Source organism: Leuresthes tenuis, unplaced genomic scaffold, assembly GCF_036924035.1.
Source record: "Leuresthes tenuis unplaced genomic scaffold, fLeuTen1.0.hap1 SCAF_11, whole genome shotgun sequence".
Taxonomy (NCBI): Eukaryota; Metazoa; Chordata; class Actinopteri; order Atheriniformes; family Atherinopsidae; genus Leuresthes; species Leuresthes tenuis.
This window is the reverse complement of record NW_027325365.1, coordinates 1,784,101-1,798,011: the sequence shown is the minus strand read 5'-3', so window position 1 is coordinate 1,798,011 and position 13,911 is coordinate 1,784,101. Positions and strand designations below refer to the sequence as shown.

The window sequence follows — 13,911 nt, the reverse complement described above, 5'->3', positions numbered from 1 at the left end:
GTCAGATTTAAGTGTTTATTGAACAGTCATTGCTTCATGGTCTGACAATCCTCCCGATTTCCTCCCTTTGTCGCTGGACGAGCTGTTTCAGTCCGTTCTAATCCCTCCAGTCTGTATCTCTGGCCCTCATCTTGGCCTTGGCACATGAGGGCTGTTGTGTCACAGGACTCCTCTCCCTGGCAGATATGATCAGGTATTTATTGCCCTGCTTTACTTTCCTCCTCTCCAGCAGAACCCAGATGCCTATCGGTGTTTTCAGGCAGTGTGATAACTCACAGAGACAAATTAAGGCTTCCTTCGCTGTCAGAATAACTCTCCTGAGTCTCCAGAACAACATACAAGAAAGCAGCCTCCTCCCCGGGTCCCGGCTGGGTGTGATGTGGCTGTGACCCGCTGGTTCAGGACCTCAGGACCACGGCTCTGTGTGAACAGCCCTGTTAGGGCGTGAACTTATAACCAAATCGCCAGAAAAAAAACACCTGCAAAATCTATCACTGATGAAAACTGAGATAAAGCTGAAAAGATCATTTGTCGGTAATTCGTCAGACTTTTACTCCCTCTCCCGTGGCTCCTGACCTGGCTGTCTGGCGCCCGAGGAGTTGGAAGAGTAATTGGGGTTTTTAGATGTTTAAAACGATGGTGATGAGCACCAACGTTTGTTTTCTGTTGTGAAGAACGGGAGATTCTCACCTTCTGGCTCTAAAAACAATGAAAATGAAGCGGTGTGAGGATTTTAAAGTGATGAATGAGTCTGAATCAGCCTCGAGGCAAACTTTTGATTAAGAAAATAAGATTTTGAAATGAAAATGCCACTTTGAACCTGCAGATTCCTGAACATGACTGAATATATTCAGAGGTTGTTTTCTGGTTGTAAAGTGACTCGTTTAATCAACGGCTTTCACACCAAAGTCAAGTCAAAATATACAAGCTGCTTTTTAATGTCGTACGAGCATCAACCTCGGCTTCATTCCTCAGGATTTTCTGTGTTATTGTGCAGGAATGAAGACAGTTAAAGGTCCAAATCTGATCGATCCTCATTCCTGAGCTCAAACAGCTGCAGATCCAATCAGAGAAATGATGTTTTCTCAGCCTGATTCTGAGGCTAACATTACGATCCTCCCTCTCTTCTGCTGAGCTGCAGCAGACTAATGACAAGTTGGGAAATTAATCCTCCCAGAACAGCGAGAACAGATCCAGCAGAGGGAGTTTTCAGTAAAATCAAGAGTCCTCAAGTCTTCATGAAGGGAACATCTGCTCTGACTCTCTTTAAAGCAAACCCTGTGAACTGGGAGTCATTGTGCTCTGAAATATCCGGATTTGGCTGCTCGATGCAGTTTTTAAAGTGTCACCTCAGCTCTTTCATTTAGCTTACATTAATCTACTTTAACTCCCTTTATCTGAGCTCTCTAATGACTCCAGTTCTGTTATTTTATTCTGAAATGCGCGTCTGATGTCGGTTCAGTTGAGTTCTTCATCGTCTACAAGCTGCTTAAGTCTAATTTAAGTATTTATTCCCACTTTGAGGCTGCTGCTGTTGTTCTTATCATCAATCTTTTACTTCTGTGAATATTTCCCTTTGTGGTTTATGTCATTTTTTCACCTTTGAACTTAAAAACCCACATTTTGAGCTACTTTTTTATATAATCACTAATGTTGGATGGATTTTACCTGATAAAAAGTGTAAAACAGGCCTCATGCAACCACAGAAAGACGCCACGGTTCCCGGGTCGTGTGCATCGCACCTGGTGCTGCCGGGTTGTTGCTCATCAGGAGAAAGTTGCTTTGTTCTATTTCAGCAGGCGATCATTTCTCCATTTGCATATCCGAAGATATGTGAGATGTGTTCTTCTTCAGATTCACTCAACAGTTCAGAGCTCATCTGGAAACCTTCGGTTCCCATCCGTGGTTTAGTTGATTATCAATCCGGTGACTGATGAATCGAGGCCAGCGGGACCCTGACCCAGATAAACATTTAAAGGATATAAATAGGTAAAAATAGAGTGACTTTCTGCTGCTGCGGAGCTTTTTTGGAGCCCTCAGAGTAACACGAGTACAAGATTCTGTTTGCATGGCTGGTTCCGGAGGTTCAGGATCCTCCAGCCGTGGCAGGGATATCACAGTTCTGCTGGAGATGATCAGCAAAGTGAGAAATTGTCTCCTCTGTGTTCTGAGACCACTGCCAGCGACGTGTGAAGCTGTGTCGATTCTCCAAAGTTTCCTGGGTGCAGACGCCTGTCTAAAGGAGTCAATCCTGGGATTTAAAATTCAAATCACTGCCCCAAAGTTATCTATGTGCGGCACCAGCCTGCAGCGTTTCAGCTTGAACATGATCTGAATCATCTATCAATCCTGGTCAAAAAGGTGTGTGAGAAAAGAAAAGAGATTAAAGGAAAACTTTGTTTCATAGAAATGCAAAACCTAAAGCCGGCGCTGTGTCAATATTTGCATAATTTACATGCAAAGGTGTGTAAGATGGATGTCTTCATAAACACCATCTGGCTGAGCAGGCGTGAGATTTACCTTTCTCACATACGTCCACGCAGCCTGCTGAGAGAGAGAAAGACATGAAGAGAGGCAACTCAAGGGGGTGCAGGATAAAGAGCGAAAAGAGGAAAGGGTGGAGGAGAAAGTGAGAGAAGAGGAGGGCAGGATAAAGGAAGCCAGCAGCAGAACAGAGATGGAAGCAGATGGTCCGAGTGAGTCAGAGGGAATGTGGATTATAAGCACAGTATGTTTAAAATGACCTGATTTGTGACAGAAGAAGAAGAAGAAACAGATAAACCGGGATGCATAAAGGATGAAGCAGAGCTGTGAGAAGTCTTTTCATCACCTGCTGGTTGGCAGTCAGTGTGAGCAGCTCTATAAAAGCAGGAGTTCTGTCAGTTTAACATGATGCCAAGGAGGAAAGACATCAGCAATGATCTTAGAGAAGCAGCTGCTGCTGCCCATCAGTCTGGGAAGGGTTATAAGGCCATTTCCAAACTATCTGGAGTCCATCATTCTACAGAGAGAAAGATTATTCACAAGTGGAAAACATTCAGGACAGCTGTCAATCTTCCCAGGAGTGGACGTCCCAGCAAGGTCACCCCAAGGTGAAGAAGCCCAGAGCTACATCTCAGACTCTACAGGCCTCAGTTAGCATGTTAAAGGTTAAAGGTCACCCCAAGGTGAAGAAGCCTAGAGCTACATCTCAGACTCTACAGGCCTCAGTTAGCATGCTAAAGGTTAAAGGTCACCCCAAGGTGAAGAAGCCCAGAGCTACATCTCAGACTCTACAGGCCTCGGTTAGCATGCTAAAGGTTAAAGGTCACCCCAAGGTGAAGAAGCCCAGAGCTACATCTCAGACTCTACAGGCCTCAGTTAGCATGCTAAAGGTTAAAGGTCACCCCAAGGTGAAAAAGCCCAGAGCTACATCTCAGACTCTACAGGCCTCAGTTAGCATGCTAAAGGTTAAAGGTCACCCCAAGGTGAAAAAGCCCAGAGCTACATCTCAGACTCTGCAGGCCTCAGTTAGCATGCTAAAGGTTAAAGGTCACCCCAAGGTGAAGAAGCCCAGAGCTACATCTCAGACTCTACAGGCCTCAGTTAGCATGTTAAAGGTTAAAGGTCACCCCAAGGTGAAAAAGCCCAGAGCTACATCTCAGACTCTACAGGCCCCAGTTAGCATGCTAAAGGTTAAAGGTCATGACAGCACAGTTAGAAAAAGACTGAACAAGGATGGCTTGTTTGGAAGGGCTGCAGGAGAAAGCCTCTTCTCTCTAAAAAGAACATGGCAGCACAGCTTAGGTTTGCAAAGCTGCATCTGAACAAAGCTCAAGACTTCTGGAACAATGTCCTTTGGACAGACCAGAGCAAAGTGGAGATGTTTGGTGTAAAGTTAAACTGTAAAATAGTTCAATATCAGTGTTTTGGCATCAAACTGGACTTTCTGGATCATTGTTCATGTTGTTTTAACAACAATGCTGCCCAGCACAGCACCTGAATGTGCACCGAGTGTCCAGTGAAGGACATTTAAAGGCATTTCAACAGTAAAATGTTCAAATAAATGATTTAAAACTGTGATTCTGTGGTTTTATAGAGGAACATTCATCCAAACCTCCTTCTTTCTGTCTTTCTGATGACCTTTTATCCTTTTTGTGTCTCAGCTGGTGACGACGACAAAGACTTCGACATCCAGAAGAACTCGGGAACCATCACAATCGCTCGCCGGCTCGATGCAGCTCGCCGTTCCAACTACAACCTGACGGTTCGGGTCACTGACGGCCGCCACAGCGCCACCACGCAGGTCAGAAACACGAGCCGCAAATATTCTCCTGAAGAACACACAAAAAAGGAAAGGAATGCTTCCCCCCATCCTGTGGGAGTGAAAACTAAGTGAATTCTGTTGTGTTTGCATGAGTTTATCAGCCTGATGATCGCAGCTGAATCATTAAAAAGCATCAAAATATACTTTTCCAGAGGAAAGAGTGTGCATGTGATGATTTAAAGTCACAGGACGCCTGCAGCAGCTTTAATCCTCGTCCTCGTTTAGTTTGGAAAATCTCTGGTTAAGAATCTAATTAAAAAACTTGCAGGAAGTGGCGCCACCCTCCATGTTTTACTGTGTTCCCGCTGAGCTTCGCTTTCCTCAAACTCTCTGATCTGCATCTGTGAAACGCAGGCCTACATCCGCGTGCTGGACATGAACGAGCATCGGCCCGTCTTCCTGAAGCCGCTGTATGAGGTGAGAACGGGCAGCAGGGGGGAGTTTTTACAGGAATAATACAAAGAAGGACATTCTTTCCAGATAATTACGGGTGTATCAAGATGCAACCAGGTGTGAAAAGCAGCTAAGACGTGTCAACAGTCTATGATCACGAGTCCTTAAGCGTGTTTTTGTGGGTTTGTCTTTGAAAACAGAAAGTATCCATAACACAAACCTTAAGATTCTCAGCCAGGATTAGAGGCCATGTGTGATTAGACCGAACTCATGGATTCATTTTGCTGTTCATTCATTCGTCATAGTTACTAAACTCTGATGTTTTACAGTCATTCATCCCAACTCTGAGGGAGGCTTTGTTCCTCTTTAACAGACACAAACTCTCCTGAAACATGTTTTGTGCTTTAAAAAAGAAACATATTCTTATCTTTTATGGATCACTTCTGTTCTGTTCTGGTGGGAAAACGTCCTGCAGAACAACAGCCAACATCTGCAGAAAATGTCTAAATTTAGTCAAATGTTACGTCTAAATGTGAGTTTGTTGAGTCAGTTTGAAGAAGCTTCTTGTGTTGAACAACAAATATAATATTCAGAAAGTATAAGTCACATTTTAAGGTTCAGGTTTTTAGGTTTTTAGGTTTTAAAGTCATTCAGCTGCATCCTTCTGTCTAAGTTATGGTGGGAAAACGTCCCAGACTGCAGAACAACAGCCAACAACTGCAGAAAATGTCTAAATTTAGTCAAATGTTACGTCTAAATGTGAGTTTGTTGAGTCAGTTTGAAGAAGCTTCTTGTGTTGAACAACAAATATAATATTCAGAAAGTATAAGTCACATTTTAAGGTTCAGGTTTTTAGGTTTTTAGGTTTTAAAGTCATTCAGCTGCATCCTTCTCCATCCTTCTGTCTAAGTTATGGTGGGAAAACGTCCCAGACTGCAGAACAACAGCCAACATCTGCAGAAAATGTCTAAATTTAGTCAAATATTACGTCTAAATGTGAGTTTGTTGAGTCAGTTTGAAGAGGCTTCTTGTGTTGAACGGCAAATATAATATTCAGAAAGTATAAGTCACGTTTTAAGGTTCACGTTTTTAGGTTTTAAAGTCATTCAGCTGCATCCTTCTGTCTAAATTTAGTCAAATGTTACGTCTAAATGTGAGTTTGTTGAGTCAGTTTGAAGAAGCTTCTTGTGTTGAACGGCAAATATAATATTCAGAAAGTATAAGTCACGTTTTAAGGTTCAAGTCTTTAGGTTTTTAGGTTTTAAAGTCATTCAGCTGCATCCTTCTCCATCCTTCTGTCTAAGTTCTGGTGGGAAAACGTCCCAGACTGCAGAACAACAGCCAACATCTGCAGAAAATGTCTAAATTTAGTCAAATGTTACGTCTAAATGTGAGTTTGTTGAACAGCAAATATAATATTCAGAAAGTATAGGTCATGTTTTAAGGTTCAGGTTTTAAAGTCATCCTTCTCCATCCTTCTGTTTTACCTTCCCCTGCGGTTCAGGTGAGGGTTCCCGAGGATACGTCCCCCTGGAAGGACATCCTGCAGATCAGCGCTCAGGACGCCGACACCAACAGCAAGCTGGTGTTCTCCATCCACAGCAGCCTCCACCCCAACAGCACCAAGCTCTTCCACCTGGACCCAAAGAGCGGAGTCCTGGTGATGACGGAGGAGCTGGACTACGAGATGATCTCCGTTCATACGCTCATCGTCATGGTAACTGTGCTGTCACATCAGCAGAAACCGGAATGTGTTGCTGGACATAAAAAAGAGGCAGAGAACATGTTCATCGCAGCATGTTAGGCAGGAAAAAAAGATAAAATAAGGTAAACAGAAATGGTTTCAATAAGACTGAAGCCAAAGATTAAAATGATGAGGTTCACAGAATCTCAGATATGTTATAATATCCCAGTTATTCCCAGAGATGGACGACATTCCTGAAGAAGCGTTTCCCTCATTTTCCTCTTCTGGTCACAGTTTCATCCTGTTAGAACCGCTACTTCTTCCACTGAATTACATGCATACGTTAAATTAAACTTGTTTTTTTACGACACTGAATATTCAACAAGCTTAAACATTTTTAGAAACAGACATTTAGCTGCTCCCATCTATCCCCGACATGTTTTAGATGACTCCAGTGTGACTGGAGCAGGAAACCTGGGACTCTGAGGACTTCCTGTCTGTTACTCTTACTGTTCCTGCCTTTTAAGAATGATATAAATGTTCTAATGCCAGATTTTATTGGCTTAAACTTAAAAAACTTAAGAAACATTTAATTAATTCGTCACAACAGCAGTAAGAAAAACACGTGAGCTGCAGCAGTTTCCTGTTTCAGCCCCTTTAACGACCTTCTCCGCCTCCTCAGGTGCGTGACCAGGAGATACCAGTGAAGAGGAACTTTGCAAAGGTAGTGATTCACGTGGAGGACTGTAACGACCACTCCCCGGCTTTCTTCAGGCCTCGCTACGAGGCCAGCATCTCCAACCTGAGCCCCGTGGGCTCCGAGGTCATCCGGGTCAAGGCCCTCGACAAGGACATGGGAAGCAATGCAGACATCAGCTACTCGCTGCACTCTGGTGAGCCGCAGCAGCCTATTTTTAGCTTTATCTTTATCTTTGCTTGTTCCTTTTCACCTTAACTCTGAGTTCTACCTGTGAGCCGCCCCCCCCATCGACCACAGACTTTGAATGTTTGACATTTAGCTCCACAGAAACAAAGAAAGGGTGCAGAGATGACATCTGAGATCTCAATCATCTTCCCAGCCGCGCCTTTCTGTTTCAGAATCAAGGCCTCAGTCGTTGTTTTGTCCTACAGACGCTCCTTTACTTCAAAAAGAAACATTTTGACCCCTGAGAGCTCTCACGGCTCAGAGAAGGATTTATTCAGCAGATGATGCAATCAAAGCATGTGTCGGGGTGCTTTACGCAGTAAAAAACAGTCTCAGATTCAGCTTTAAACTATTATTGTAATTCTGATCTTTACATATTTTGTGAAACACTGAAAAGGAATAAACTCAAATACTTTCTCTGCATTTATTTATTTATACCAGCCTCACACTAGTTTAATTTGCTGCTGAACACACCTACCTGCCCCTTTAAGCCTTTTAACTTTGTATCATTAAAAGATACAAAAGAATTGCGATAAAAGCTGCATTTTGTTGTGGATTCTTTGTCTGACACATTTCGGCTCCTGTCTGCAGGAAACATCGACAACATCTTCTCCATCCATCCAGACCAGGGCTCCATCGGCGTTTCCAAACCTCTGGACCTTCAGCCTCAGGACCAGTTCCACCTGACAGTGAAGGCCACCGATCAGGGCTTCCCCCAACGCTCCGACCTCTGCTCCGTCCACATCCGCCTCCGTATCTCCGACCTCACCCCCCCCACCTTCCCTTTGGATGAATATTTGACAGAGATCAGTGAATTAAGCGCTCTTGGCAGCCCTGTGGTTGCCATCTCGGCAGCGAGCCCAGCTGCAGTGCATTATGGGATAGAAAGCGGCAACAAAAACGAGACATTTTACATCAATCCCTACACCGGGTTGATTTCAACCCAAAGGCACCTTGATTTTGAGAACTGCGAGTCCTACAAGCTTAAAGTTACAGCCTCCACCACAGCGGGAGCGCTGTCCAGGACGCTTGTCCACGTCTATGTGATCGATGAGAACGATAACGCTCCCGTTTTCCAGCAGAGTGAGTACACAGGACAAATCAGCGAGTCGGCTCACCTAAACAGCATGGTGATGGGAGAGAGAAACACGCCGCTGGTCATTCAGGCGTCAGATGCAGATCGAGATTCGAATTCTTTGCTGACGTATCACATCCTCGAACCTGAAGCCCGGAAAGTCTTTAAGATAGATTCCAGTATGGGAACCATCTCTCTGATTTCGCCCGTTGACTTTGAAGCCAGAGCCGAGTATCGTCTCAGCGTGCAGGTGAAGGACTCTGGGGAGCCTTCGCTGTACGCAGCAGAGCCCGCCAAGGTCACCGTTCGCATCCTGGACCTGAATGACTGCGCGCCACAGTTCAGCACCTCGCTGTACGAGCCATCCATCGTGTTCCCGGCTGTCAGAGACACGGAGGTCGTGCGTGTCACGGCCCACGACCCCGACTCTGCAGTCTCATACAGCTTCACTGAAGGAAATCTCCACAATGCCTTTTCAATTCACCCCAATACTGGAGTCATCACCGTGAGCAACGTGTCTGAGTTCAGGCCGCTGTACCAGCTGGTCGTCAGAGCCTCCGACGGCCTCTTCAAAGACTCGGCAACAGTCAAAGTAAACGTCACAAACCTAACGGCGAGCGACCTTGGATTTGAGCAGAGCGTGTACTCAGCCAGCGTTACAGAGAACTTGAAGATGGTCAAAACTTTGGCGGCACTCAAGGTGTCAGGATGCCTTTTGAATGAGCCCCTGCTGTTTTCTCTCATGAACCCAATGGGGAAGTTTGCCATCTCCCAGACATCAGGTGTGCTTGAAACCACGGGCATCGCTTTTGACCGAGAGGAACAAGATGTTTATGACGTCGTGGTGAAAGTACAAGACATGCGAACACCACCCAGAACGGCCACCGCCCAAGTCAAGGTCTTTATAGACGATGTCAATGACAACTCACCGCAGTTTCTGAACTTGCCTTTTTCCATGATGGTTTCTGAAGACTCGGAGCCAGGAGACGTTTTATATCAAGCAACTGCCATTGATCGAGATCTAGGAGAGAATGGATCCATCATGTACTCTCTGGAAGACGACTACGACCTCTTCCGGATTGATCCTGACGTAGGCGACGTATCCCTTCAAAGACCTCTGGACTTCGAAGCTCTGAATAAATATGTGCTGACGGTCCTGGCTGCAGATGAGGGGGAGCCCAGTTACAGCACCATGGCTCAGCTCAGCATCCAAGTGAGGAACCGAACTAATCCAGTTTTCCAAACTCTTCTTTATCCACTGAAAGTTCCTGAAAACGTTCCCCCGTTCACCACCATCCTGCATGTGCAGGCCAGGAACCCTGAAGGCTATCGGCTCATCTACAATCTTGAGGAGGAAAATGCCTCGAAGCATTTTCACATCGATTTTAAGACCGGCGTGTTGACGGTCATCAACCCACTGGACTATGAAAGCGAGACCTCGCATGTGTTGACAGTCCGAGCTACGGACTCCGTGACTGGAGCTTTCTCAGAGGCCTCGATTGAAATCGAAGTGGAGGACGTAAATGATAATGCACCAGTTTTCTCACAGCTAACATACAGTGTGAACATTGCTGAAGGGCTCCCAGTCGACACTTCGGTGGTTCAGCTCTCTGCCACAGACAAAGACTCTGGTAGGAATAAAGATTTGACCTTCCACATACTTAAAACAGAGGGGAACGATGCTGATTTCTTTGAGTTGGACCCTGAGACTGGGTTGATTGTTACGAAACAGGTGCTTGATCATGAAAACACAAAGAAATTTCAATTAAAAATCAAAGCCATCGACAATGGTACGATTCCTCTCAGCAGTGAGGTCTCTGTTTTCATAAATGTCACTGATGTCAATGACAATCCTCCAGACTTTGTCACTTCTCAGTATAAAGCCTCGCTAGATGAAATGGCAAAATGTGGTCACATAGTCATCAAAATCCAGGCTTCAGACCCCGACTCTACCGACCTGAATAACCTGAAGTACAAAATCCTCTCGGGCAATGAAGACCGGTACTTTAACATCAACGAATCCTCGGGGATCATCTCCTTTTCTAATGTCTGTAAGAGGAACTTGGATCCTTTCTACAACCTGACGGTGGCTGTGTCTGACGGGGTGTTTCAGAAGACTGCACCGGTCAATATTGACATGATAAACAGCAACAAGCACAGTCCATACTTCAAACAGAACCTCTATGAAGCAGAGCTGGCTGAAAATGCAGAGGCTGGAACTCGTGTGATACGATTGGCGGCCATTGACCCCGACGACGGGCCATATGGCAGCGTGGACTACACCATCATCAACAAATTCGCTGATGAGAAATTCGCCATTCACAAAGACGGGCAGATTGTTACGACTCAGCCTCTGGACAGAGAAAACCCCACCCAGAGAGTCATTGCCATCAAGGTGATGGCTAAAGATGGTGGAGGCAAAGTGGCGTTTTGCACGGTCAAAATAATTCTCACAGACGAGAACGATAATGTTCCTCAGTTCAAAGCGTCAGAGTACCAGGTTTCCATCCAGTCCACTGTAAATAAAGGTTCCCCGGTCATTCAGATCATGGCTTATGATGCAGACGATGGCAAAAATGCAGATGTCACCTACACCGTAGATGAAGCTGAAGAGGTCACGGAGGACGTCATCGAGATCAACCCTTTCACTGGAGTGGTGAGCGTCAAGGAGAGCCTTGTTGGCATGGAGAACAGGATCTTTAACTTCAAAGTCAAGGCTCGTGACGGCAGCCTTCCCTTTTATAACTCCACAGTCCCTGTTCAGGTGAAAGTGGTTCCTCCTGAGGTTCCCCTGCCGAAGTTCTCGGAGCCTCTCTACACCTTCTCAGCTGCAGAGGACTTTCCCATCGGAACGGAGATCGGCTCGGTGAGGGCGGACTCCGACATGCCGCTCATATACAGCCTGGTGAACGGCAACACGGTCGAGAGCAACAAAGACAAAGTGTTCAGCTTGGACAAAGAGACCGGGACGTTTCTGCTGCAGAAGACCATCGATCACGAAAAGACAAAGTGGTACCAGATAGATGTGATCGCTCAGGGGAACCATAATGGAACAGACGTGGCATCGCTGGTTTCCGTCAACATCCAGGTCCAGGATGTGAACGACAACCAGCCCGTGTTTGATGCCAGCCCATACAGGGCGTTCCTGGCTGAAAACCTTCCTGCTGGAACCACCGTCATTCAGGTGAGACTAAATATGTTTTATCATGTAGATTCTCTCCTTTTTGATGTAGACAGCGAGTTTAATAGTCCATCCGGGTTTAATGAAGTCAGAGATGACTAAAAAGAGTAGATTCAGACAATATCAGACTTTAATTTAACATACTGTTTATGTTTATGCATTTAGCAGACGCTTTTATCCAAAGCGACTTACAAATGAAGATATAACAGCTTTATAAAAAGCTAACAATAAACTACATAGAAGGAACCCAGGAGTCCGACTCTGTCAGAGGGGACAGAGTAGAGATAGGGTGCAGGCATAGAAGGAAGAGCAGAAAGATAAAGTGCAGAGATAGAGGGGGTAGGGAAGTACAAGGAGCTGCTAGATGACAATCCTGGGACCAACGGAGGGACCCAGTTGGGACATAAGCCTTTGCAAGAGCAAGGTAGGCATATAGGGTAAGTGGGTCTTGCCTAAGGACCCCTACTGGAAGTAGTATCTTTCATGGAGGATTTTAACTCAGGTCTCCCACATGAAAGGTGGCAATCATACCACTACACTATCCAGTCCCTACTGAGGAACAAGGATCCCAGGAACAAACTGCTGGTAGCCCATCAAACCAAGCTAATTTTCATGTTTTTGTCCTCCACCGACTGAGATATTATCCAATCCAATGTCCAATCATCCTGGACCACTTTCTCACCTGAAAACTTGTTCATCCGACTGCCAGACAGACGGCAAAAAATATGAATTCAAACAAAAACGTGACCTACGTGCATCTTGCCTTTAAGGTGACGGCCAACGACCCGGACACAGACACCAACGGTCAGGTGACCTACAGCTTGGAGTCTCTGCCCGACGACCCCCTGCAGGACATCACTGAGGTGTTCGCCATCGACGGAGAGAGCGGCTGGATCACCACGGTGCGGGAAACGGACTGCGAGGCCACCAGGGCCTACAGGTTCAGCGTGGTCGCCACCGACCACGGTGGTGACGCCAAGCTGTCGTCCAGCGTCCTGGTGGAGGTGTTGGTGACGGACGACAACGACAACCCGCCGAAGTTCTCTGACGAGGTGTACCGCGGCTCGGTGGAGGAAAACTTTGTCCCCTTTGAACCTATCGTCTCCATGACGACCACAGATGCTGATGTGTCGCTGGAGAACCGCCTGGTGACGTGTTACATCACAGGTATGCTTGTCTGAGTGAGTGTTACAGTGTTGAAGTTGAAGTTCTGATGTTCTGTTGGTTCATTAAAACGTTAATGAGGTGAGAATTAAATCTTTAACTGCTTTGAACTGAGTAGTGATGCTATTCAGCCTCAGATTAAGCACAAAGAGGGCTGCCCAGCAGCCAGCAACACAGACAAACCTTGAATTAAAGCAAATCCCAGACAGCTAACTGTTCCAGAACAGCTTTCTGTCACAGCACTGTTTTTAATAAGAGGGGAGAGTTTGGTTGGAATTACATTTAATAGCAGCGTCACACAGAAACAACCTGATATTAAAGGTGCTTTCCTAAAAGCTGGTGTTTATTCCTGATGATTCCACGCAACCAAACACGTCTGTTTTAGTTTTTACGTTTATTCAACGCTGGAGACTTCAACTTGACACGTTTTTGTGGATCCTGACGTTTAAAGGTGCCACAATTACTGCAGTGAATAAACTCGGCTATTCTTTCCTCACGTTAAAGTTGCGTCTTCTTGTTGAAATGGTTTCCCTGATGCAGATTTTAACCTTTTATTACCGGTATTTTCATTTGATTCTGTGAATCTGCTCTCAGTGGCTTTAATGTTTGAGATTGTGTCAACATTAATATTAATTTAGCTCAAAAACGCACCATCACGACTGATTATTAAGTATGATGGATGTGTTCTTTCTCACAGGTAGTTTTTGTACTTCCTGTTAGTATTCATGTATTCATGACTCCCGCCGTCGGACTCTCGCGGTCGGACATTCGCGGTCGGACATTCGCGGTCGGAATCTCGCGGTCGGACTCCCGCGGTCTGACTCCCGCGGTCGGACTCTCGCGGTCGGACTCCCGCGGTCGGACTCTCGCGGTCGGACTCCCGCGGTCGGACTCTCGCGGTCGGACTCCCGCGGTCTGACTCTCGCGGTCGGACATTCGCGATCGGACTCTCGCGGTCGGACTCCAGCGATCGGAATCTCGCGGTCGGACTCCCGCGATCGGACTCCAGCGATCGGACTCCCGCGATCGGACTCTCACGGTCGGACTCTCGCGGTCGGACTCCCGCGGTCGGACTCTCGCGGTCGGACATTCGCGGTCGGACTCCAGCGATCGGACTCTCGCGGTCGGACTCTCGCGGTCGGACTCTCGCGGTCGGACTCCAGCGATCGTACTCTCGCGGTCG

The 13,911-nt window shown here is 46.2% G+C and overlaps 1 protein-coding gene across 1 annotated transcript in view; it reads left to right on the top strand.

Annotated features, from left to right (window-relative positions):
• fat2 (FAT atypical cadherin 2) overlaps positions 1 to 13,911 on the top strand; it is a 109,401-nt gene that overhangs the window by 44,756 nt on the left and 50,734 nt on the right. The window contains exons 7-12 of the mRNA XM_072395138.1: positions 4,146 to 4,285; positions 4,661 to 4,723; positions 6,204 to 6,416; positions 7,066 to 7,276; positions 7,900 to 11,567; positions 12,335 to 12,731. Coding sequence (XP_072251239.1) covers positions 4,146 to 4,285; positions 4,661 to 4,723; positions 6,204 to 6,416; positions 7,066 to 7,276; positions 7,900 to 11,567; positions 12,335 to 12,731 — 4,692 coding nt within the window. The remainder of the gene's footprint in view (positions 1 to 4,145; positions 4,286 to 4,660; positions 4,724 to 6,203; positions 6,417 to 7,065; positions 7,277 to 7,899; positions 11,568 to 12,334; positions 12,732 to 13,911) is intronic.